The sequence below is a fragment of the Rhinolophus sinicus genome, chromosome 12 (genome assembly GCF_057876585.1).
Source record: "Rhinolophus sinicus isolate RSI-liver-muscle chromosome 12, RSI-T2T, whole genome shotgun sequence".
Taxonomy (NCBI): Eukaryota; Metazoa; Chordata; class Mammalia; order Chiroptera; family Rhinolophidae; genus Rhinolophus; species Rhinolophus sinicus.
In genome coordinates, this window is record NC_142512.1 from 48,024,765 (window position 1) to 48,046,879 (window position 22,115).

At 35.5% G+C, this 22,115-nt stretch overlaps 1 protein-coding gene across 3 annotated transcripts in view; it reads right to left on the reverse strand.

The window, feature by feature from the left end:
* The window catches only part of ABCA8 (ATP binding cassette subfamily A member 8), a 66,241-nt gene that overhangs the window by 29,109 nt on the left and 15,017 nt on the right, over positions 1 to 22,115 (reverse strand). For all 3 annotated transcript variants that reach the window (XM_019732845.3, XM_074319432.2, XM_019732846.3), the window contains exons 4-18: positions 21,378 to 21,542; positions 19,343 to 19,449; positions 18,462 to 18,688; positions 16,700 to 16,841; positions 16,202 to 16,387; positions 14,993 to 15,140; positions 12,042 to 12,210; positions 10,140 to 10,198; positions 9,242 to 9,352; positions 8,261 to 8,436; positions 7,680 to 7,799; positions 7,322 to 7,460; positions 6,635 to 6,725; positions 3,685 to 3,824; positions 151 to 270 (exon numbers count right to left, since the gene is read on the reverse strand). In XM_019732845.3, the coding sequence (XP_019588404.3) occupies positions 151 to 270; positions 3,685 to 3,824; positions 6,635 to 6,725; positions 7,322 to 7,460; positions 7,680 to 7,799; positions 8,261 to 8,436; positions 9,242 to 9,352; positions 10,140 to 10,198; positions 12,042 to 12,210; positions 14,993 to 15,140; positions 16,202 to 16,387; positions 16,700 to 16,841; positions 18,462 to 18,688; positions 19,343 to 19,449; positions 21,378 to 21,542 (2,100 nt within the window). The remainder of the gene's footprint in view (positions 1 to 150; positions 271 to 3,684; positions 3,825 to 6,634; positions 6,726 to 7,321; positions 7,461 to 7,679; positions 7,800 to 8,260; positions 8,437 to 9,241; positions 9,353 to 10,139; positions 10,199 to 12,041; positions 12,211 to 14,992; positions 15,141 to 16,201; positions 16,388 to 16,699; positions 16,842 to 18,461; positions 18,689 to 19,342; positions 19,450 to 21,377; positions 21,543 to 22,115) is intronic.

Below are 22,115 nucleotides of genomic sequence, written 5' to 3' on the forward strand. Positions count from 1 at the left end.
TAAATAAGATCAGGTCTTATATTAATTTTTGCTCCAAAAGACACATTAGAGCTGATTGTCCGGCTAGGTCTTATTTTCGGGGAAACACAGTATATACTGCAGTAGGGGTTGTGAAAAGCTTTGTGCTATAATTTCATGCATTTTATTTACCTGGTTTATCAACAGTTGATTTTCCTTCTAGTTTTAGGAACACCTCATTCAAAGTTGTCATGGAAACACCATAATTTTCAATGCCCAGGCCAGAGCAGAAATCCAGGTCCTCATAAAGTGCTAAAGGACACATACACAGTAACAAATCAAAACAACAAAAATCACAAGTGAACTGAGGACAACTTTTCAAACTTAAATGCTCAAATGTATGAATTATGCTTGTGATACGTCAGACGTTTTAAAAACTAAAATTTCATGATAAGTAACATTCTTCAAATCTATATGTTATTTTTTATTTTATATTGTGTTACAGCTCATACATTAACTTCTTTTGATCCATATTAATTTATATTGATATTAAAATTTCATTTTAGTTTTCTTCTGACTTGCTTTTGAAATTTAATAGTGGAACCTCAGATTTTTTTCAACTCTAAGCCTAATTAATTGAAGAGTCTTTTCCAGAAAACAGATACAAATGGGAGCCATTTGTGCTGTAGCCAACAAAAGGTATAGAAGTAATTTTTTGAGAATTAGTTGGCAAGTGCAGAATTTTCTTCAGTTCAGAAAAATACCTGTCAAATAGAGTAGAGTGGATATAAATCATTTTTTAAAATTTCTGCTTTTGACTATGGAAGGAAAAACTTCACAAGATCTAATAGAGAATCAGGAATTGACTTGGAATTTTCTTGGGATGGTAGGAAATTGTGATAGTATTCTCTTTAGCAATTCTGTATCCATTCATTCCTCAGTTCATTCACCAATAATACTTTTGCATCAGTCATTGCTCTTAAAACAAGGAGCAATGTCCCTGCCCACATGGATGTGAATTATAATGGTTAATTAAGTGAAGCTTAAGTGAAAACCTAGTTTTGAATTCTAGTATGATTACGGAAATCCTGAGGCTTCAACCTAGAGTTTCTCCCTGGGCGAAAGGATAAGTTAAAAGTTTTCTCTCTTGATTATAGCGCTGTGTACAGAAAGATAGAAAAGTCAGATTTAAACTGCTAATGCGTATTACGTGTCATTCTTCCGTTTCCCTAAAATTATACAAACTATTCTAAATTACAAGTATGATTAAAACACATTAATTAGAGTTTGATTGACACTTTGCCTGATGGTTCTAAGGAATACTTGTATTGTCACCATAAAATGTATATGTGGGTAATTTATGTGTCTTTGTGACCCACACATAAGGCGAGGTTAATTATTTCAACCACTCAGTGCAGGCCCTCATCGTGGCCCATTACCAGGGAGCAGAGCCTCTGACTGCTAAACGTAATTAGTAAACTTTTTCCCTTTTCTAATTAAACTCTTTATTTTGAGATAATTTTAGATCCACATGCAGTTGTAAAAAAAATAATACAGAGAGATCTGTACACTTCACTCAGTTTCCCCCAATGGTAACATCTTAAAAAGCCACAGTACAATATCACAGCCAGGATAGTGACATGAATACAACCAAGACAGAGAAGTTTCCATCACCACAAGGATCACGGTACCCATTTTACAGCCACACCCGTATCTCTCCTGACCCCATCTCCTCCTAACCCATGGCCGCTATTTATCTGTTCTCCATGTTCACAATTTTGTTATTTCAAGAATGGTACATAAATTGAACCCTACAGTGTGCAACCTTTTAGAATTGGCTTTTTCCACTGAGCCTAATTCTTTGAATACTCATCTAGGTTGTTGCAAATACCAGTCATTAGCCTCCTGCTTTTTATTACTGAGTGGTGTTGCACGTTACAGACATACAATTTATTTAACCGTTCACTCATTACAGGGCATCTGGGTTGTGTCAGTTTTTGTGTATTCCAGATAAAGTTGTTGTGAACATTTAGGTACAGGTTTTTGCGTGAACATGTTTTCATATATTAAGGATACTTGCCCAGCAGTGCAATTACTTGAGTCTATGGTAGCTGCAGGTTTACTGTTTTAAAGAAACTGCAAACTGTTTTCCAGAGTAGCTATGCCAGTTTATTTTCCCACTAGCAATGCAGGAGTGATGGGTTTTCTCCACATCCTAGCCAGAATTTGATGTTATCACTATTTAAAAAAACTTTTTAGCTATTCTAATAAGTATTTAGTGATATCTCATAGTGGTTTTAATTTGGATTTCCCTAACGACACACGATATTGGACATATTTTCATATGCTTGTTTGCCATCTGTGTATCTTCTCCAGTGAAATGTCTCCTTATATCTTTTGCCCAATTTCCAGTTGGGTTTTGTGTTTTTTATAGCTAAGTTTTCAGTGTTCTTTATACACTTTGGATACCTTTATGAGACACACAGTTTAGAAAATTCTTTCTGACCGTCTGTAGCTTGTTTTGTTTTTATCCTCTTAACAGGATCTTTCACAAAGCAAAGTTTCTAATTTTGATGAAGTACAATTTATAATTTTTTTCCTTTTATGGATTATGATTTTGGTGTCAAGTCTAAGGTCTCTTTGCCTAGTCATATATCCTAGGAGATACATATTTTCTCCAATTTATTTTCAAAAATATTTATGGTTTCATAGTATATATTTAAGCCCAGGATTTATATCTAATTAATTTCTATATAAGATATGAGACTTAAGTAAAGGTTCATTTTTATGCCTATGGATGTACTTGTCCCAGCAACCTTTGTTGAAAAGGCTATCTTTTCTCTATTAAATTGCTTTTCCACCTTTGTTAAAAATCAGTTGGGCATATTTGTGTGGGTCTGTTTCTCAATTCTCCATACTGTTCTATCTATGTATCTGTCACTCTGCCAATCCCACACAATCTTGGTTATTCCAGGTCGCACAATGCCATAGCTCACCGCCCTGGCTCAGCAGAGGCCTGACAAAATTCACAGCTGCCTGTTTCTCCCTGGGGAGCAAACGAGTTGACAGAGCAAAAGATCAGAATCTCTGACCAGGTTGATGGGTGGGGGCCTTCTCCCTTACAAAGCCAGACTATGCAAACTGGGAGAGGTGCCCGCCTTATCTAATGTGCAGACATCAACCCAGAAAGTCAAGGAAAATGGAAACCCATCAGCCAACGATGTTCCAAACAAAGGAACAAGATAAATCTCCAGAAACTGACCCTCATGAAATGGAGCTATATGATTTACCTGACAGAGAATTTATAACAGCTGTCGTAATGTAAACTCTTAATGTGCTAGCCTGAAAAATCCAAAGTTATCACAAAAGTCTTGTTAAGAGAAGAACCAGCCATATTATAGGATTGTTTAACATAATGGTGAAGCCAGAGGTTTTTAACCATTTGTGCTTAGGCATGGTTATGAGTACTAGAATATACTGTTACACACTACAAAGGGAATGAAGGACTAAAAAAACTCCCTAAATTGCCCAGACATCATAACGCAATAATTGGAATATAATATTTTCCACTGTAGATAAAATAATCAGTTATTATACAATTATTTGTATCATGTTTCAAATATCTGAAGACATGCTAGGCTCTCAATAAATGTTAGTAACAATAATCATTAATATTATTCTGAACATTATTTATGTATTTCATTTTGTGGTGTTCATGTACATTACCTGGAAATCTATTTGTTCTTTCTAAGGGCAATGTATAGACAAGTTTTCCTTCACTTTCTGCCGATAATTTGGCATCAGGGATGTGCTGCTTAACAAGTGATGTTATTTTTTCCTGAACACACATTTCATTCAACTGCAAACTGGGGTTCAAAAAAATATATGTTATTTGACATCATCTCCAACAGCATGAAGAAAATGACTAGTCTCTATGGGATAAAGAAAAATCAATTAAAATCTAGTGCAAGAAATAGGTAATCCGAACATGAAATAAGAGGACCAAAAAAAAATTAGATCATATAAATGTGATAGGGGAAATCAAAGAATGAGCTAATCAGAATTATGGGTCAGGCTGTTCAGGAATGATGCCCAGAGAAGGTCAATACTGATTCAGGTCTTTAAGGGGAGAAAGCTACAGAGTAGGCATGCCAGGGACACAACCCAGCAAAATCAGGACTATACAAGATGGAACATGTTGAAGGTTTTTCGAAGGGAGTTTACATTGGCTAAATGGGATTGTTGTATTAGGAAAGAACAAGGGGCTTTTGATAGGCATAGGCACAAAACAGATTCAGTTATCCAATTTAGTCATTCGGTTATTCAGTTTAGTCATCCATTGCAAATGTGTTATTTCTCTAGTATGTGACAAAAATTACGCTAAGTGCTGAGGGTGCGATGGAATAAAACAGCATTGTCCTGCTCTCATGGAGTCTAATGACTAAAGGGAGAGATGGAAAGAAAACAAGTGAAGAAACAGAGAAATACAATAATTACCAATAGGGGTTAGTGCTATGAGGAAATGGGGTTATAGATAGAAACAAATTAGGGATAAATGTGTGTTTGGGTTGGTGGATCACTAATTTTGCTTTTTTTGTAGTGCTAACACCAGAACTTTGACAAAGAACAAAGCATCATTGAGAAAATAAGTACCCATTTAAAAACACTAACGTAGAAAAAGAAACAAAACTATTAATCAAAGTTATGAAGGATACAGTAGATAAAATGCTGGCAATGACTTGACTTCGAAACTTGGTTTGTCATTTAAAATGTGTTATTTAAACTATCTGAACACTTTCCTCATTTGTATGATGGAATAATGATTGCTAACATCTGGGGTTCTAAGAAGTAAGGACTGGTGATGTCTGTACTTAGCAAGCCTTAAAAATGGTAGCCATTTTATTTGTCAAATGCTTGAGTCAAAATTATTCTTCTTACTCACAAGGTATTATGAACATACAAGGACAGAGGCCTTATTTAGAAGCAGTAAAATCCATTGAGGGAATGAAACAAAAATATAATTGTTGTTCTACATAATGATGCTGTCTCCTGAGTTAAAAATAATTCAAGAAATATTTCTTGGCCACTTACGAGAACTTGTGGTGAGCACTAGAGGGCTGTATGAGCGTACAGGCTTATCGCTTGGAAGAGGGTCGTCAGCAAACTTTTTCTGTAAATGGCTAGACAGTAAATATTTTAGGCTTTGTGAGCCGTTAGATCTCTGTTGCAACTACTCAACACTGCCTGCCATTATTATGTGGAAGCAGCCATGGCCAATACCTAAAAAAAATGGGAGGGGCTGTGCTCCAATCAAACTTGATCTACAAAAACAGTACAAGGGTTGGATTTGGCTCATGGGTCATAGTTTACTGACCCTGATTTAGGAAAAGAAATAAAGCAATTACACAAATTATTATCCAGGAGACCCATGAATTGGTCAGAGATCCTGACTAGCATTTTTTATGTTGAGAACGTGTTATGTTGCCAGGCAATAGGCTGGTCAGCATCTCATTGATTTTTTCTATAACCTTTACTTGTAACTAACATTATTACTCCTACTTTACAAGTGAGAAAACTGAGTTTTAGAGAGTTTATTGAATTTCCCAGACGAGAATACAACAATCAATCAATCAATCACAGAGATGTAAGATTGATAAAAGCTACCCGAGGTAGCATTCAAATAACCCTTTAGGACTTCAACAGGTCAAAACAGGCTCAAAAAACCTTGCCAGTCTCAGGAAATAACCTTGAACAATGAGAACTATAAGCCATGATGGGTATGTGCAAGGAACAATGAGTATTTCATTGTACCTAGATGGTATTGAATCGAGTAAGGGCAAATTAGACATGGGAGTCATGAGAGGGTGGGCCACTCCACCTTATCATGGAGTCTGGGCTATGGAGTTTGGACTCTGGTGGGTAAAGTGGAACTACTGGAGTTTTTGTTTGTTTTTTTTTTGCTTTGTCTTGTTGTCATGTTTCTTCTTTCTTTTTAAAGTGTAGATGATGTAAATCAGAGATGTACTTTAGAAAAACTGACCGATTCATGTATAAATTAAAAAGTAATTTAAAATATGGATTTGGATACTAGACTTCGAAGTTAAAAGTATCCAGGTTCCGTTCTTGGCTCTACCATGTGTATTAACCTAGGGAACCTGTAATTTCATCTATAAAGTAAAACAACCATTCCTCCCTCAAAACCATAAAAGATTTAAATAAAATAACATTAAGAATCTTATCTCTGAATCAATAAATAACAGCTAGAATATGCTACTGTTCAAAATAATGATACAAATAAAAGGGAGAGGATAGAAAGCAGAGGAAGAACAAGAAAGAAGAGGAGGATTTAGGAATAGGAGGAGAAGCAAGGAGCCTACTTAAGAAACGATATTAACACTTGGGTGAGAGATGATGATGGTGTGAAATATGTGTCAGTTGAGAAAGTTCCCTGAATACATACTTTCCTTAATTAACAAACAATAGTTTGTGGATATATTTTCTATCACATTTATCTGAACTTTTTTGATATTTTATATTCCCAGTCTCTAAATAGGGATATAAGAACATCTGCGTATAATAATGAAAGGGTTTCTTTTGTGTTGCAATGTGTTCCTTCAAATATCATGCCTTACTCTAGCCCATTTCTCATTCTTCCAGTCTCCTCAAAGGGCCATACCTTAAGTGATATCCAATCCCCCATTTCTTCTTCAGAAACAGAGAAGAACCTGCACACTTCAGCTTCCCTTTGGAGAGAAACACTTTCCTATCTGAAAGGGAAGAAGCAAAGAAGAAAGTTTGTTAAGAAGTTGCCCATCCTTTCCCAAGAAAAGACAGGGAATTGTCTCTATGACCTAACCTGAATTCAGGAGCTTGTACACTTTCAAATACAGGGTTTAATAAAGACTCATGGAAGTAGACAAATTTCAATCTTATTTATATACTTTGGGCTATTGTTTTGCCATCCAATCAGTTGGGAGGTTAGGTAGATATGTCTTCTAATATAGAGAATGAACACATTATACATTTTAGTGGACCAAACATCCAAATCGTTTGTCTATTTCAAGTTGATTGACCTCAATTTGGAGTAAAAGGATTAATGCCTTAGAATATAGACTCTCACTTTGCCATGAGTTTCCTGGCAGATCATGCCCCTGTGTAATCAAATGATACAAAATTCTAGGAGAAACATGGAAATGGTTGGAAGTGAGACTCTTTGGGCACAGTTCATATTATTACTGGCTGTTCAAATTGCCAGATACAGCTAGATGACCAGATTATGAAACACAGCTGCTCAGAATATAATCCACATTTTTCAAATCTCACAAAATCTTTATCATGATACTTAAAGGAAGCCAGCAATTACCAGCCAGGATGTCAGCCTCATCCATGAACTGGGTACTGAAGAGGACCACATGGTCTGTTTTCCTCTCCTTTAGGAAGTTCCATACTTGGTGCCTTGAAAAGGGATCCAAACCAGCAGTTGGCTCATCCAGTAGGAAAATCTACAGAAGAGGGTGCATATGAACGAATTTTCCAGAACACATGTTGAAATCACATTATTTATATTTAAAAGGGCATTGTGGTTAGGATTTTTGTTCTTATATTTAATGTCCCATCATAAATATTTTATCACAGATGTCCTTTGAAATTAAAGGTTTGAACTACTAGAGAAGTGTCATTTTTAAAAATTTGAATGCATCTCTAAATTTAGTCTGACTTACCTGAGGATCTCCTAAAATGGCAATCCCAAAGGTGAGTTTTCTTTTTTGTCCACCACTTAAGTTTTGAACAAGGACGTCCTGAATATTTTTCATTTCTAATTCCAGCAAAACTCCTTGTATCTAACCAAATGATAACATTTATGTCACAAACCAAGATTTCTTTCTTTTTTCCTTTTTAAATGTATAAATACAACGCTGTAAAGTATAACAGTTAAAAGCATGGATATCGAGCCAGGCCGACTAGATCTGAATACCTCTCCACATTAACTAGCTGCATAATCTTGGTCAAGTTACTTGCTCTCTTGAACCTCTGTTTCCACATGCGTAAAATGGGGGTTATAATAGTACCTACTTCATAAGGTTGTTGTGAGGAATAAATTAATTATTATATTTAAAGTTAAGGGGAATGCTTGGCATATTGTAAGTTGTACAATAATGTTAGATATTATCTAAATTGAATTTTTGTCCAACCTTTATACAATGATCTGCACAAAGCTAATTTGATGAAAGCATAAAAACTCAGTGCAAATAGTTAACAATCTCATTTTGACCAATATGTTAATTCTAACATATTTACATACCTCTTTCTCCACTTCCTGTGGCTGAATCCCTTTTATTTTAGCAAACAGCCTGAGGTTTTCTCTCACAGTGAGGAAGTCAAATTGTACATTGAATTGTGGACAAACTCCAGTGAGCTTGCTGATATTTTCTAGGTCAGCCATTTCTGAAAGTTTATTATTATATATGGTGACTGAACCTGTAACAAAGATTAAAAGTTAATATCAAGATAATGCTTATGTTGAGATTTTTCTAAGTGAAAAGTCACCATATATTCATTAATTACAGTTTAGATATATGATCTTATCTTTAAGGTTAAATTTAGGCATTATGAACTTGCATTTTAGGAGTGTGGTATATGGGGGTGGGGGTGCAGGGAGAAAGGTCCCCTCTGCAGCCTTTTCCTTTTAGATGTAGTCTATTTATCCAACCCTCACATTTAGGTTTGGCTATATAACAGATGCAATCTTAGCAAATGTGATATAAGCAGAGGCTGTGAAGTGCCTCTGGGATTTGCCATCTCTTTGCTTCTGGGATAATGGACACCACTGGGTGAAGAATCCCAGACTAACCTTCTGGAGGATGGAAGTCCATGTAAGAAGAGAGGCGCTATGGCCCTAACAGAAGCCCCACATATGTGAGTGAGGCATCCAGTCCCAGCCATTTTAGTCCAGACAGAAAAACTGCCAGTCAATCCACAGAATCATGAGAAATGATAAACTATTTTTATTTTGAGCCATTAGTTTTGGGGATGCTTGTCATGCAGCAAAAGCTAACAGATACACGATGGAATGCTAAATGGTAACTAATGATCATGAACGTAATTACGATGAAATACTCAAATTCCATATACACCAATTAAATATTGCATACCTCTATAGAATAATACTATAAATTAACTTCTATTTTCCCCTAGTCATCTGTGTTTGTGATTAATGATCAGAAGGACTTTACATTAACAGCTGATTTACTTGATAACTTGACTTTGGAAGAAAACCTCTTACCTTTGGTGGGAAGAGATAACCCACTAAGAATGTTTAGGAGTGTTGATTTTCCAGCTCCACTGTGACCAAGTATTGCAGTAATTTGGCCTTCATATATGTCAAATACCAGATCTAGGAAGAAAAAAGAAAAGAAAAGAAGGATGAGAGAAGGGAAGGAAAAGTAGGTAGTTAGAAAGGAAAACAATTAAAACTACAAATTTATTATGAAGTTAATGATTTGTCTTTTAATTTTCTTGAATGGCGTTGTTTTCTAAATTTGAATATACTGGGTTATTAAATTAAAAAAATACCCTTTTATAAACTTATATGTTGATCATGTTTTGAAATTTTGAAAAATATTTGGGTTAGAGGGAGGAAACATGTTAGGTTCATTGAGATTGCCTGGCATATGGTAGGTGGGTGTTCATATTTATTGAGTGAAAGGATCGATTAATAGTTCAGTAAGTTTGCTATGTGGGTAAAAATCTTTTGAAGCATAAGACTTTTTCACACAAAATAAAAATATATAGCTACAATAGCTTTGGAATTACACAAGAAAAATTTGAGTTTGTAGGAAAAAAAAGCAGACTCTCTTTAGGCTACCTCAGTATTATATTTATATATTTATATTTCTAAATATACATATATATTTAGAAATATATATATATATATATATATATATATATATATATATATATATTTCTAAAACATACTCAATTTTTTCTAACTTTTATGCAATAGAAGTAATGTGTTGAAAGAAAAATTTTATCATGTGGCTCAAATAATTAATTTCAAAGTATGAAATACCACCAGTAATTGCTCACCAAGAGCAAAAGGAAAAAAAGAATTAATATTAGGAAATCAATATCAATATAATAACTGAATTGTTCTTTTTTTCTTTTTCTTTTTCTTTTTTTACCTTTCAAAGCTTCTATTTTATCCGATTTTCCTTTATATTGTTTTGTAACATTTCTGATTCTGAAAAGAAAAGAAAAGAGACTTGAAGGTATGACAGTTTTCTTCAGTTTGAATTCTACTTTTGGTTGACAGGACTGGATGAATCTCCTCCTCAGGGTATAGGAAGAGCTGGGATTTCACTCTCACGCAGTCATGCTTGTGTCAGAGAATCAGCTAGAATACTGCTCCCCAGCCGTGGCTGCACATTAGCTTCACCTGAGGAGTTTTAAAAGTTTACCTATGCTTGGAGCCCATCACCAGATCTTCTGATTCCAAAGACTGCGGTGTGGCCTGACAGTGTGGAGAACCAGCAACATCTCTAAACTGCAAACCCAAAGGAGCTAGACCAAGAGTTCCGCGTAACATGGGCATCCAATACTGAAAGGCTCATTGTGAACTACTGGCTCAGGTTGGAGATATCTTTATTTATCTTGAGTCAAGGTCTCCAGAAGTTGGTTATGCAGTACAAGGGAGAGAGGCGAAGATCACAATGTGAGAGTATGGGTTTTACAGTCCTACCTAACTGAGCTCATTCCAACTCTAACATTCAGTAGCTCTGTTACCTTAACCAATGTACTTATTCTGGGTAAGTTTTAGCTGTTGCAGCCTGAAAAATTGGAGTGCTCTAGGGTGGTGTTGAAAGGTGAGGAAAATATTTCATCTCACATGCATAGTGTTTGGTTCTGGTAGATATTCAGTACACATACAGTGATTTTGGTTAGATTATGAGCATGGTAATAGAAAGCAATGGAATCAGCATCTGCTGGGTGCTGTTATAGGTCTGGAATCCCAGGCACTTTATTTTATTCTATCAGGTAAAATTATAATTCATAAGCTGAATCAAATTTATGTTTCTTATTTTGTCATCTCCTTATTTTGTTATCTCCAATGACTCAGGTTCCATTCATATAGAACTGTTTAACTAGATTTCCTCACTTCTGTTTTAATCCCATTTTATCATGGTTTCATAGCACCTTTAGTTGGGTGAGGTGCTAAAGAGATAGAAGAGAAATAAAAAGAAACACATAAACACGTCAAATAAAGCCATTATTTTTCTCGAAGCTGCTCTGTGGCGGTTACACCTCGCTTGGGTCATAGGACAAACATAACCATGGAAGATAAATATGGAACAGGTTAAAATGAAAATGGAATGGTTCCAGAAGCTTAGCAGGCTGAAAGAATCTGAGATAGTTCACAGAGGACTGACATGTGCTGGTCCTGGATGGACAAGTCATATTTGAACAGTCAGGAACTTGGAGGACTGTCCTCCTATTTACTTTTTGAATTTGGAAATAGGAGTTACCAGCAGCGAACAAAGCACACGTTTTTCTATCAGACAGAATGAAGATTTGTATAACTCTACAAGGCACATCTCCATCAATTCCCTTTGTTTATACCTATGTCTATTCTCCAGTCCTCGTCTCTACTCTTTCATCCTCTTTGAAAAGGCAACAAATAGAAGAAACACAAGAAGTTTAAAAATCTGAGAGAATAAAATAGGGAGTATAATAAATGAGGTGGGGGCAAAGTGTGAATGAATGAGTCCAGGTCAAGAAATGAGTGAGGCTGAGTCTGAGGAGGGAGAAGAGAAACAACAGACAAAAGACTGAGAATCTAGGGAAGGCTTTTATTGACTTGTCTTTGTGGGTGAAATCTAAATTTGTATTTAATGTAAATGTCAACACTGTAAGACAACAAGGGGTAAAGGAACTTTTCTTGAAACTGGAAGTGGGAAGTGATGGATGTAGTGTGGATGAGGTTTGTGGGAGTGATCGATAGGGCACGAAAGAGAACTCTGCTTGTTTCTGGTGCTGACTACTAGCTTCTCAGCCTTCAGCCTGTTCTCCATTTGCATCCTTGTTACCTGATGGCTTCTTTTCCGTGGAATTCTGGAGACACTGGTTCAAAAGAATCATTAGATGAAGGATCAACATCTATTTCACTTTCAAAGGCCACATGAGCAGCCTTATGTTGTCGTGCCCAAAATGAGGACTTCAGGAAAAACAAGGGTGAAAGTCGACGTCCATATTCATCTACATGGCCGGGAGACAAATATGGGGTCAATTACCACTTTAGGGGAGGATCACCCCCATGCAGCATAGCAATGCAAGCATTTTGGCAATAAACCTGAATGCATGGTCAACACACAACAAAATGTACGTTTTGACAGGTGCAGCTTCACAAGGGAAAAAAAATCACTAAGCTGTCTCCATTATAATAATTGATCTTATAGGAAGAAATGAAACTGTGATTTTAAAAAAACTCAGAAGGAATTTAAATAAATGTTAAGACTCTTCTTAACCTCTCGAAAGCCAGATATTACAAGAGCAAGATATGCCGGGCATGCTGAATTCTATCTAGAAGTCCAGGTGTCATTACACAGAAAAAGGAATTAAAAATTGAGAATTGACATCAGATCTATAGAAACAAATATCTGAAGAGGAGAGAGAATAGAATTTAACAAAAGTAAGTGACACACTGTAAGCAAGGGAGAGAATAGGGCAAAAGAATGTATTGAAACATAACACAGAGTAGAATGAAAAAAAAGCTTCTTTGTATTTATGCTTTATCTCATCCCCAAATAATAACTTTCCTCTGGAATGAATTTATCATTTGCTTTAAGAACATATTTTCTATAAATCTCTTTCTGGAAACTAATCCACAGTGCATTTTCACTTAATTGTTATTTCTCTTTTCCTACATGTTAGGAGACATTATGAAATGGAAGAATTATATTTCTTTAATATTCTGCAACTGACCTGCACTGTAAGATTGATGGTTTTTCAAACTTATGTGTACTTTTCACATGGTCAGTTATTCACGCATGCAATAAATATATACCTAGCACTCTCTATATACCTGGCATATGGTATGTTATTAGTTAGTACCCATCTCTTTGATTAGGAAGCCTAGCAAATAAAAGCATGTGGCTATGATTGGATATATCCTGCCACCAGATTTACTAATACATGAATCTGTCATTTTATATTGTTAATGTTCCTCTCTGCCACTCATATTTCTTATCTTTAAAAGAATTTTGAACAAAGTTATCTTGTTCAAATTCATGCTTAATGAATGGATGATACAAATAATTCCAACATATAATAAAGGTATTAGCCCAAAATTGTAGATCCTGACATCTATTGCTCTGGACTCTTCTAAAAGGCCGAGACAGTTATGGTTCTTAAGGGATTATCTGAAAACAACAACACAAGTCACTACTTCAAGACTTCACTCTCACTCTTTCCCCTCCTTCGTCCCTTTCTACAAGTGTTTGGTCACTGATGACTATTTTTTACCTACTCAATGTGTTTATTTCATTAGTGATTTTCATAATTTTTCCAGCTTTATTGAAGTATGATTGACAAATAAAAAATTGTACAATTTAAGGTGTACAATGTGATGTGTATGAAATAACTACCACCATCAAACTAATTAACATATCCATCACCTCACAGTTTCCATTTTACTGTGTGTGCCTGTTTGTATGCATTTGTGTGGTGAGAACACATGAGCTCTACTATCTTAACCAATTTTAAATATACAATTCATTATTATCAACTGTAGTTACCATGCTGCACATTAGATCTCCAGAACTTATTCATCTTATAAGTGAAAGTTGACCAATATCTCGCATTTCTGCACTCTGCCCCACTGCCGCCTGCAGACCCTGGTAACCACCATTCTACTCTCTGTTACTACGAGTCTGACTCTTTTAGGTTCCACATATAAGTGAGGTCATACAGTATTTGTCTTTCTGTGTCCGGCTTATTTCACTTAGCATAATGTCCTCTAGGATCATCCATGTTGTAGCAAATGGTAGAATTTCCTCCTTTTAAAGGACTGAATAATGTTCGTGTGTGTGTGTGTGTGTGTGTGTGTGTGTGTGTGTGTGTGTAACATTTTATTTATCTATTCACCTGTTGATGGCCACTGAGTTTGTTTCCATATCTTGGCTACTGTGAATAATGCTGCAATAAACATGGAAGTACAGATATCTCTTTGAGACAGTGATTTTATTACCTAGAAGTGGGATGCTGAGTTATATAGTATAATAAAGACCCTTGGATTCTGTTTTGAATAGGAAATACAGAGGTGAAAGACACAGACCCTGCCATTGATTATAAAAGGAGAGAAAAAATGAACCAGCATTTCGGCCACAAGTATTCACTGAGTCCCTAGGGTGCACTAGACCCCGAGGTGGGTGCTTGGGGTGCATCTGTGAAGAAAACAGATCCTTTCTTTTGTGGAACTCATATTCTTTTAAGTTGAAAGGTGATAAAAATGAAAAATTATGGCCTATGTATTTTCCTATTATAAAACTATGGGGAGATTTTTAAAAATGTAGATGCCCCGGTTCCACCACTGATGAAAATAAGTAGAATCTCTCGGAGTTGAGTTAGTTTTGGTATTTCTTTAAGGTTCCCAGGTGGTTCTGATGTACAGCCAGGGCTCAGAACCACTGAGCTAAATAGTTAGACAAAGCAGCTACACATTCCCATGATTAATAAGTGCCAAGCCAGACCCACTTAGGAACTAACTTTCTAAGTAGTTTTTTAAAAAGAAGCAAGCCATGCACTTAGAGTGAAGTTCAAACAAAGGTTAGGGATTCTATAAACAAAATTCAGGCTTTAGTTCTGGCCAAATAGCAAAAAATAAAGAACTACTTTGGTCAGTGGCAACAGCCTTGTTGATTTCCTTCCTGTTGATGCACAAAGTAGTTCTTAAAATATAAACAACACATGTATTAGGGGATTTGTTTTAGGATATAAAATTATTTAAATGATGTTCGATTTTAATCGGATCACTACTCACTTGGCAAAATTTTTTCAAAATAAATCATCAATGTCAGATAGAGGAAAATATCAAAAGCCAACATAAAATTTGTTGCTATTATTTGATTTGAGTAGTTCGATGAATCAGGAAATGCATTAGAATTCAAATCATAGTCCACACGTAAAAGCTGAAAATTAAAAATTAAAGGAAGTTAGGTTTATGATCAATTTTAAATAGTTAGGTTTAGTATAAAAATAAAATAGCTACTTTTTGCCTCATACCAGGAATGCAAAGTTGAATGAGACTGTATAATTCTCAAATCTATTGGAAAGCATGAGCATGTGACCAACTATAATGCAATTTAGTAATTGCTATGATTAATAATATGTTCCAAATGAAACAAGAGCATTATGAAGAGGTAGGGAAGTACGGGAAAAGAAGACATTTGAGCTCAGCCTTAGATAAATTTTTACCGAATAAAACACGGGAAAAAGGTGTGGTGTTCCTTGAAAATGGCTGCATAAGAGACAATGTGTGCTCTTGGAAAAATCACGGGTGTGTTTAAGGAGAACCTGTGGCAAAAGTGGACTGGTCTATAATATTCAAGTTAGTGATCACTCAATAATGGATACGTCATGGTCGACATTACCATTTAATTGGAGGGATGGCAAAGGGAGTTCAATGTGTGAATCAGATAAAGAGAAATAACATTTTATGAACAGAAATGTAATTTGCTAACCAGTTAATGTGTTTTCAAGGTGTTATTAACTTTTAATTTTCTTTCCTTTTACTTTATGGTTTTTACAATCATGTGTGCTATTCAATTACTAAGTCAAAATATGAACTAGAATAGTTGTATGGAATTAAATTTGTAAAATGAAGTTCATTTAAAATTGTCTCTAAAGAATTATATATTGACTTTCCATTTATTTACTCACCACACGGTTTATTTTGCTGAGCTAAATATTACCAAATGTTTCATATTTTTAAAATAAGTATATAAGTATAGTTGGTATACAATCTTATACTGGGTATATTCATTTCAGGAGTATAATATAGTGACGCCACATTTTTATACCTTACAGTACTACCAAAGCTTTTAAAAGTTCAGCTTTGCAACCTCACAACAGTCTTCACTAGGGTTTTAAACTTTACAATGCTGACCATAGAAAGGAATACAGACAATTAAATTCCAGAGTGGAAAGCATTTTGGAAATGTCATTAATAAATAATTGGATTGCTTCTTACCTGGGCCATCCCAAGCATGAAGGCAAAGGGGCTAAGAAAACTTAAAGTCCACTCCAAGGATGCAGGAAGTTGTCTGTACAACGCTGTGAATCCCAGGCTCCCCCAAAAGACAGTGAGAAGGAACACGACGAGGCCAGTGAGGAAAGATTTCTTGATCAAGACGCCCATTAGGAAAGCCAAAGCTATCTAAAATGACAGAAGATCCAGTTGGCTTAAGACTTCGTAGTAGCATAATAAAATAAGACATTAAGTATACAAAATTAGAGTTCTATCATTATTCTGTGTATAAAGTACAAAACTATGGTCTGCAGATGGCACTACAAATTAGCATTACAAAACACCACAGGTCAAATGGTATTAGTCTACAGAATTTCTTATGCAAACAGAGCAGACAGAGAAGAAAAGGGATATGCAGAATAAGAATCTATTTGGAAACCAACACTTGATCCTTGGGGTAAGAGTGAGATGAAAAAAAAAAAAATTAATTCGCCAACTTACCAAAGACAATCCATAGAGGAGAAAAAGGGTGAAGATTGTCATGAAGCCAGTCAGAATGACAATCTGGACAGATTTTACAATAAGTGCCAAGAAAAGGGCCATAATGAAGATGAAACCAGCATACAGCAAACCCCAGGAGAGCCTAATGTGGAAACAGAATGTCATTTTGGTATTTCGTGTTCAATTGGAAAGGACCTACAGTGGATTCTAACTAACATCATTCATTCATTCATTCATTCATTCATTCATTTTTTTTTATTCATTTATTCAGCAGATATCAAGTGTTTAGGATATGTAAATACTAGGTAAATGTTTTTAGGAAGAATTCCTAAGACATTAAGAATATTCTTTTTCTTAAAATGAATTCCAGAAACACACACACGCACATTATTATGAGAAAAGGAAAAAGTAGGCTTGCAGGCTGTTGGATTTTAGGTCTAACATGTTCGCTGTTGCACTCTTAGTCTGTGACCTCTGACACACTCTGTATTGCTCTGGACATTTGGAATAATATTACAGTGAGGACTCAAAGAGGTCATGTCTTTGTAGAACCCCATCCTAGTACATGGTAAACCCTCAATGAAGCTCAGATCTTTACTTCTCTCTGCGGTGAGGAGATTCATGAATTTCCTTGGATATTAAATAATTCTTCCTTGTGTATTATTCTGTCACTTCTCTCTTTTTCTAAAAGCTGTTTTGTCTTTCTCTGGATGTGTACACCAAATAGTCTACATACTTGCCTAATAACTAACGTTATTTATTTTCTGCTAAGATAGAATAGCTCACTTTCCTTTCTTTAATGCTTTTACCTTGTTTATTCATATTCTTTGAAGGGCATAATGAAATAATAATAAAAACAAACACAAAACAGCAGCAAAACCAACAAAATAATAGCTGATACATACAGCAATTACTCCGTGCTGGATAACGTTTTAAGAACTTAGCAAATATTAAATCATTTGATTCTCACAACGCAGTTCAATGCATAAATACCATTATTTTCCTCATTTTATAGACGAAGAACCTACTGAACGAGGACGTGAAGTAACTACATTTCAAGTCCAGGCATTTCAGCTCCAGTCTTTAGATTTCACAGTTCCCCTGTACTTCCCTTTATTGAATATTAATTCGATAAAGAAGTCAATATTGATTTATAGGATTTTCTTCCAGATTCCTAATTTTTTGCCATATGCATATTTCACCTGGTTCCCTAGCCTGTATTTTATTTTACTTCCTCCACACTGTAAAAATCACCTCTATGCCCTTCCAGTCAATTATTCACATGTTCTCACATAGGGCTTTGTCCATACCTGGACTTACTCAACCTCTGACCTTTTGAATTCAAACTACCCAGCCCCTATTCCCAATCCTGTTCTGTCAGCAAGTATATCCACCATACCTGATCCTCAGTCTCAAAAGAATTCCTTGACCCCTTTTTTCCCCTTTCAGTCTCATCCTGGCTTGAATCCCACTTCCAGCTTAGATACCAAAGTCTATCATTTCTAGCACATTCACTAGTAGACTCAATGTCCACCCTTCATTACCCCTGCTTTGCAACCACCCGGCAAACTCAAAACTGACGTTCTTTCTTCAGTCAGAGAAGTAAAATAGTCCCCAGCCTCCGCCTGGTAAGCATTACACCCATGACAATTTATTCCATTCATAGGGAAAAGTTAGAATATCATTAGGTTTAAATAACGATGCTTTGAAGACGCCCACTTTTCCTGAATTCCTGCATTCATTTGTGCTACACTTTACTCACCAGAACGCTGAATTTCGAAGGCCCATCATTGTCATCACGCCCTTCATCCTCTTCCTCTCTCTTGCAACATTAATAGATGCATAGTAAACGAATGGGGAAAAGGAAATAATGCAGAAGAAAATGAAGAAATCAGTAGTTAACCCTTCTTGACTAATGAAGGGATGTATTTTCATGTTTTTTCCAGTAACTGACATCAATTCCTCCATCACTGAGTGATTTGTTGTGGTCTGAAGAAAGATAGAAATACAGGTATTTGTGTATTAATGGATGACAGGTTCTGTTTTCCTTTAATCATCTCTTTTCCTATGAACAGCTGATGGACCAGTCTGGATCTGACACTAGCCTAACTTTTCATTTCCGTGTTTCACCACTGGCCCACGTGCAGCCTCCACTCCAGGCATTCTCAAAATTTGCTATGTGTTTTATGACTTCCCTGCCTAACATCACCTAATGATTTGCTTGAAATGTCTGTATAACCCTATGTATTTGGAAACCCCCTTACCTCAAGCTTCAGTTTTAAATGTCATTTCAACTAGGAATTCTTCTATGGCATTCTGGACTGAGAAGTTTTGCTTGTTTACCTGTAAGGACCTTAATAACACCTGTGATAGCCTACTTCCCCTCTTCTTATACTTTTCTTGTTATCAGCCTGCCTTCCTGACAAGGTTTTCTCCTTGAAGGAGAAAATTTCTATTTACATCTTATCTATACCCCACCCCTCCATGGCATATAGCAACTTAAATAAACATTGTCGTAAAGAAACCAGTGAGTAAATGAAAGAAAAAGGTTATTGATTTATATTTTCTTTGATGAAATTTTGATGCTTCTAATATCATTAACCTGCATTGAACATTAATCTGCACTGGACATTTTGTACTCACTTCTATAATAGCAGCATTAATGGCAGCTTGAAGAGCCACAAAACCTTTCTTCCAGAATTGTGTAACTCCACAGTAAACATCATTTTCAGTCAATGCATAACAATGTGCTTTAAGAAAAAAAAATACATAACTATCATTATGGATTATTTCAGTCCTGATTATGAGGTCTGACAATTAAGTTTGAGAACTCATCCTAGAAAAAGCGCTACATACCTCATCGCTGAATATCACTATGGTCACCTTCGAAGTACTCCCCTTGGGAAGCTATGCACCGACGCCGGCGCCTAGTCCACCCTTCAAAGCAATTTTGGAACTCTTTCTGGAATGGTCATCAGAGCTGTAATACATCTATGTGTAATGTAATATATATATATTACATTTATATCTATATCTATATCATCTATATCTATATCTATATCTATATACTATATATATACTATATGTGTATATATACACATATATACGTATAGTTGTGTTTTTGATTCTTTTTTGTCTTTCTTGTGTTTTCGATTGTTTTATTTGTTAACATTTTAGACATGCTTATTTTATATTCTCAGTTTTATAATTTCACCGGGCAAGCTGTATCCTGCTTTGTTGGTTCTCCTGACTCTCACTTAAGGTGCCTTGACTTCTCATATTGGACAGAGATATTTGGCCTAAGTTGAGGTTGCTTTTTTCTTATTTTTTTTAAATTTATTGGGGTGACAATTGTTAGTAAAATTACATAGATTTCAGGTGTACAATTCTGTATTATGTCATCTATATATCACATTGTGTGTTCACCACCCAGAATCAGTTCTCCTTCCATCACCATATATTTGATCCCCCTTACCCTCATCTCCCACCCTGCATTTTTCTACAGAAGATTTATAATCTCTTCTGCTAGGCACTCCAGTGCCTGACTAACCCGGGATCACTATATTTATATTTGTCATTGGGGTTTCTCAGAACAGGCAGTTGATGTGGTTAAGAACTCCAAACTCAAGAGAAGGCGACTGAGAGCAACGCATTCTCCTAGGGAATTCTCCTTTTGTCATCCAGAGTCCATGGTAACACAAACAAGCTTCCTTTTGTTCTTCCTTTGCCAATAGGTGAGAAAAAGGCTCTTTCTCCTTGCGTCAGACCCTGAATTAGTCAGGGTTGCCCAGAGAAACAGAAGCACCGTGATACAGATATACGAGGTCTGACAACTAAGTTCGCGAATGTGTTGCAACAATGTTGCTAACCTTTTTTGATATCAGAGGGATTATTCATTATGAATTTGTACCAACTGGACAAACAGCTAACTAAATTTACTATTTGGAAGTGCTGAAAAGGCTGCGTGAAAAAGTTAGATGACCTGAACTTTTCGCCAACAATTCATGGCTCTTGTATCACAACAATGCACCAGCTCACACGGCACTGTCTGTGAGGGAGTTTTTAGCCAGTAAACAAATCACTGTATTGGAATACCCTCCCTACTCACCTGATCTGGCCCCCAGTGACTTCTTTCTTTACCCAAAGATAAAGGAAATATTGAAAGGGAGGCATTTTAATGACATTCAGGACATCAAGGGTAATCCGACAACAGCTCTGATGGCCATTCCAGAAAAAGAGTCCCAAAACTGCTTTGAAGGGTGGACGAGGCACTGATGTCGGTGCATAGCTTCCCAAGAGGAGTACTTCGAAGGTGACTACAATGATATTCAGCAATGAGGTATGTAGCACTTTTTCTAGAATGAGTTCGCGGACTTAATTGTAAGAACTTATGTGTATATATATATGTATATATATATATATATATATATATGCACGCGTATATATACTTAGATGTATATATGTAAGTTTAAGTGTATATATATAGAAAACCACCATATAATACAGTACATTAATATAACCAATAATCAATGTACATTTTTGAAATGTGTTGCTTGACCTGTGAACATCACCATTGTAAACAGGGATTTAAAATTTGCTGTATTAACATCTTTTCTGACATATGGCTTATGACATAATTGAAATAGAAAGCAGTGAAACTGAATAGCTGGAAAGCTACCTGTATGGTCCCTGTGTTCCTTCTTTGTTGGAATTCTGTGTCCCAGCAAGAATTTCAAATGATATGAGAATGTATTAGTAAAGATGACTCTTACTATTTCTCCAGCATAATATGTCGTTAATTGTTTAATACTTTCTTCATCAGACAGCCCCAAGATTTCTCTATCTGCCATTACAAGAAGGGAATATTATCGTTAATAAATTATTAAGAGATTAACTTCAGGTTTCATGTTCGATTGTTTTTACTAGACTTCGTTATGGAAATAAAATTAAATCAAGTATTAATTTGGAGTAAGTTAGGCACAGTAAAAGTTGGGGAGAGACATTTCTAAAGTTTTATCCAGATAGTGTACAATCAAAAGGCATACATTAAAGTTAGTTATTTTCATATATTGTAATTATTGAACCAATTTCAATTACATATAATATCATACCATACAAATTAAACTATTCACAGAAGAATCAGAAGAATTGGCATTACAAGAAATCTAAAATGGATATATATATATATATATATATATATATATATATATATGCATATATATTTAAATCACAATTAAATACTGGTTATATCAGGTGGCAATAACTATTTAACTTCATTGTCCTTTAACAACTGTCACAGTATGATTAATATGCTGAAAAATAGGAGTGAATTGAAAGTTAAAAAATATATTGAGTGACTATGTTGATATCACTAAAATAATCCCTCTTTTTTGCTAATATTGTGTTTAATGTTACA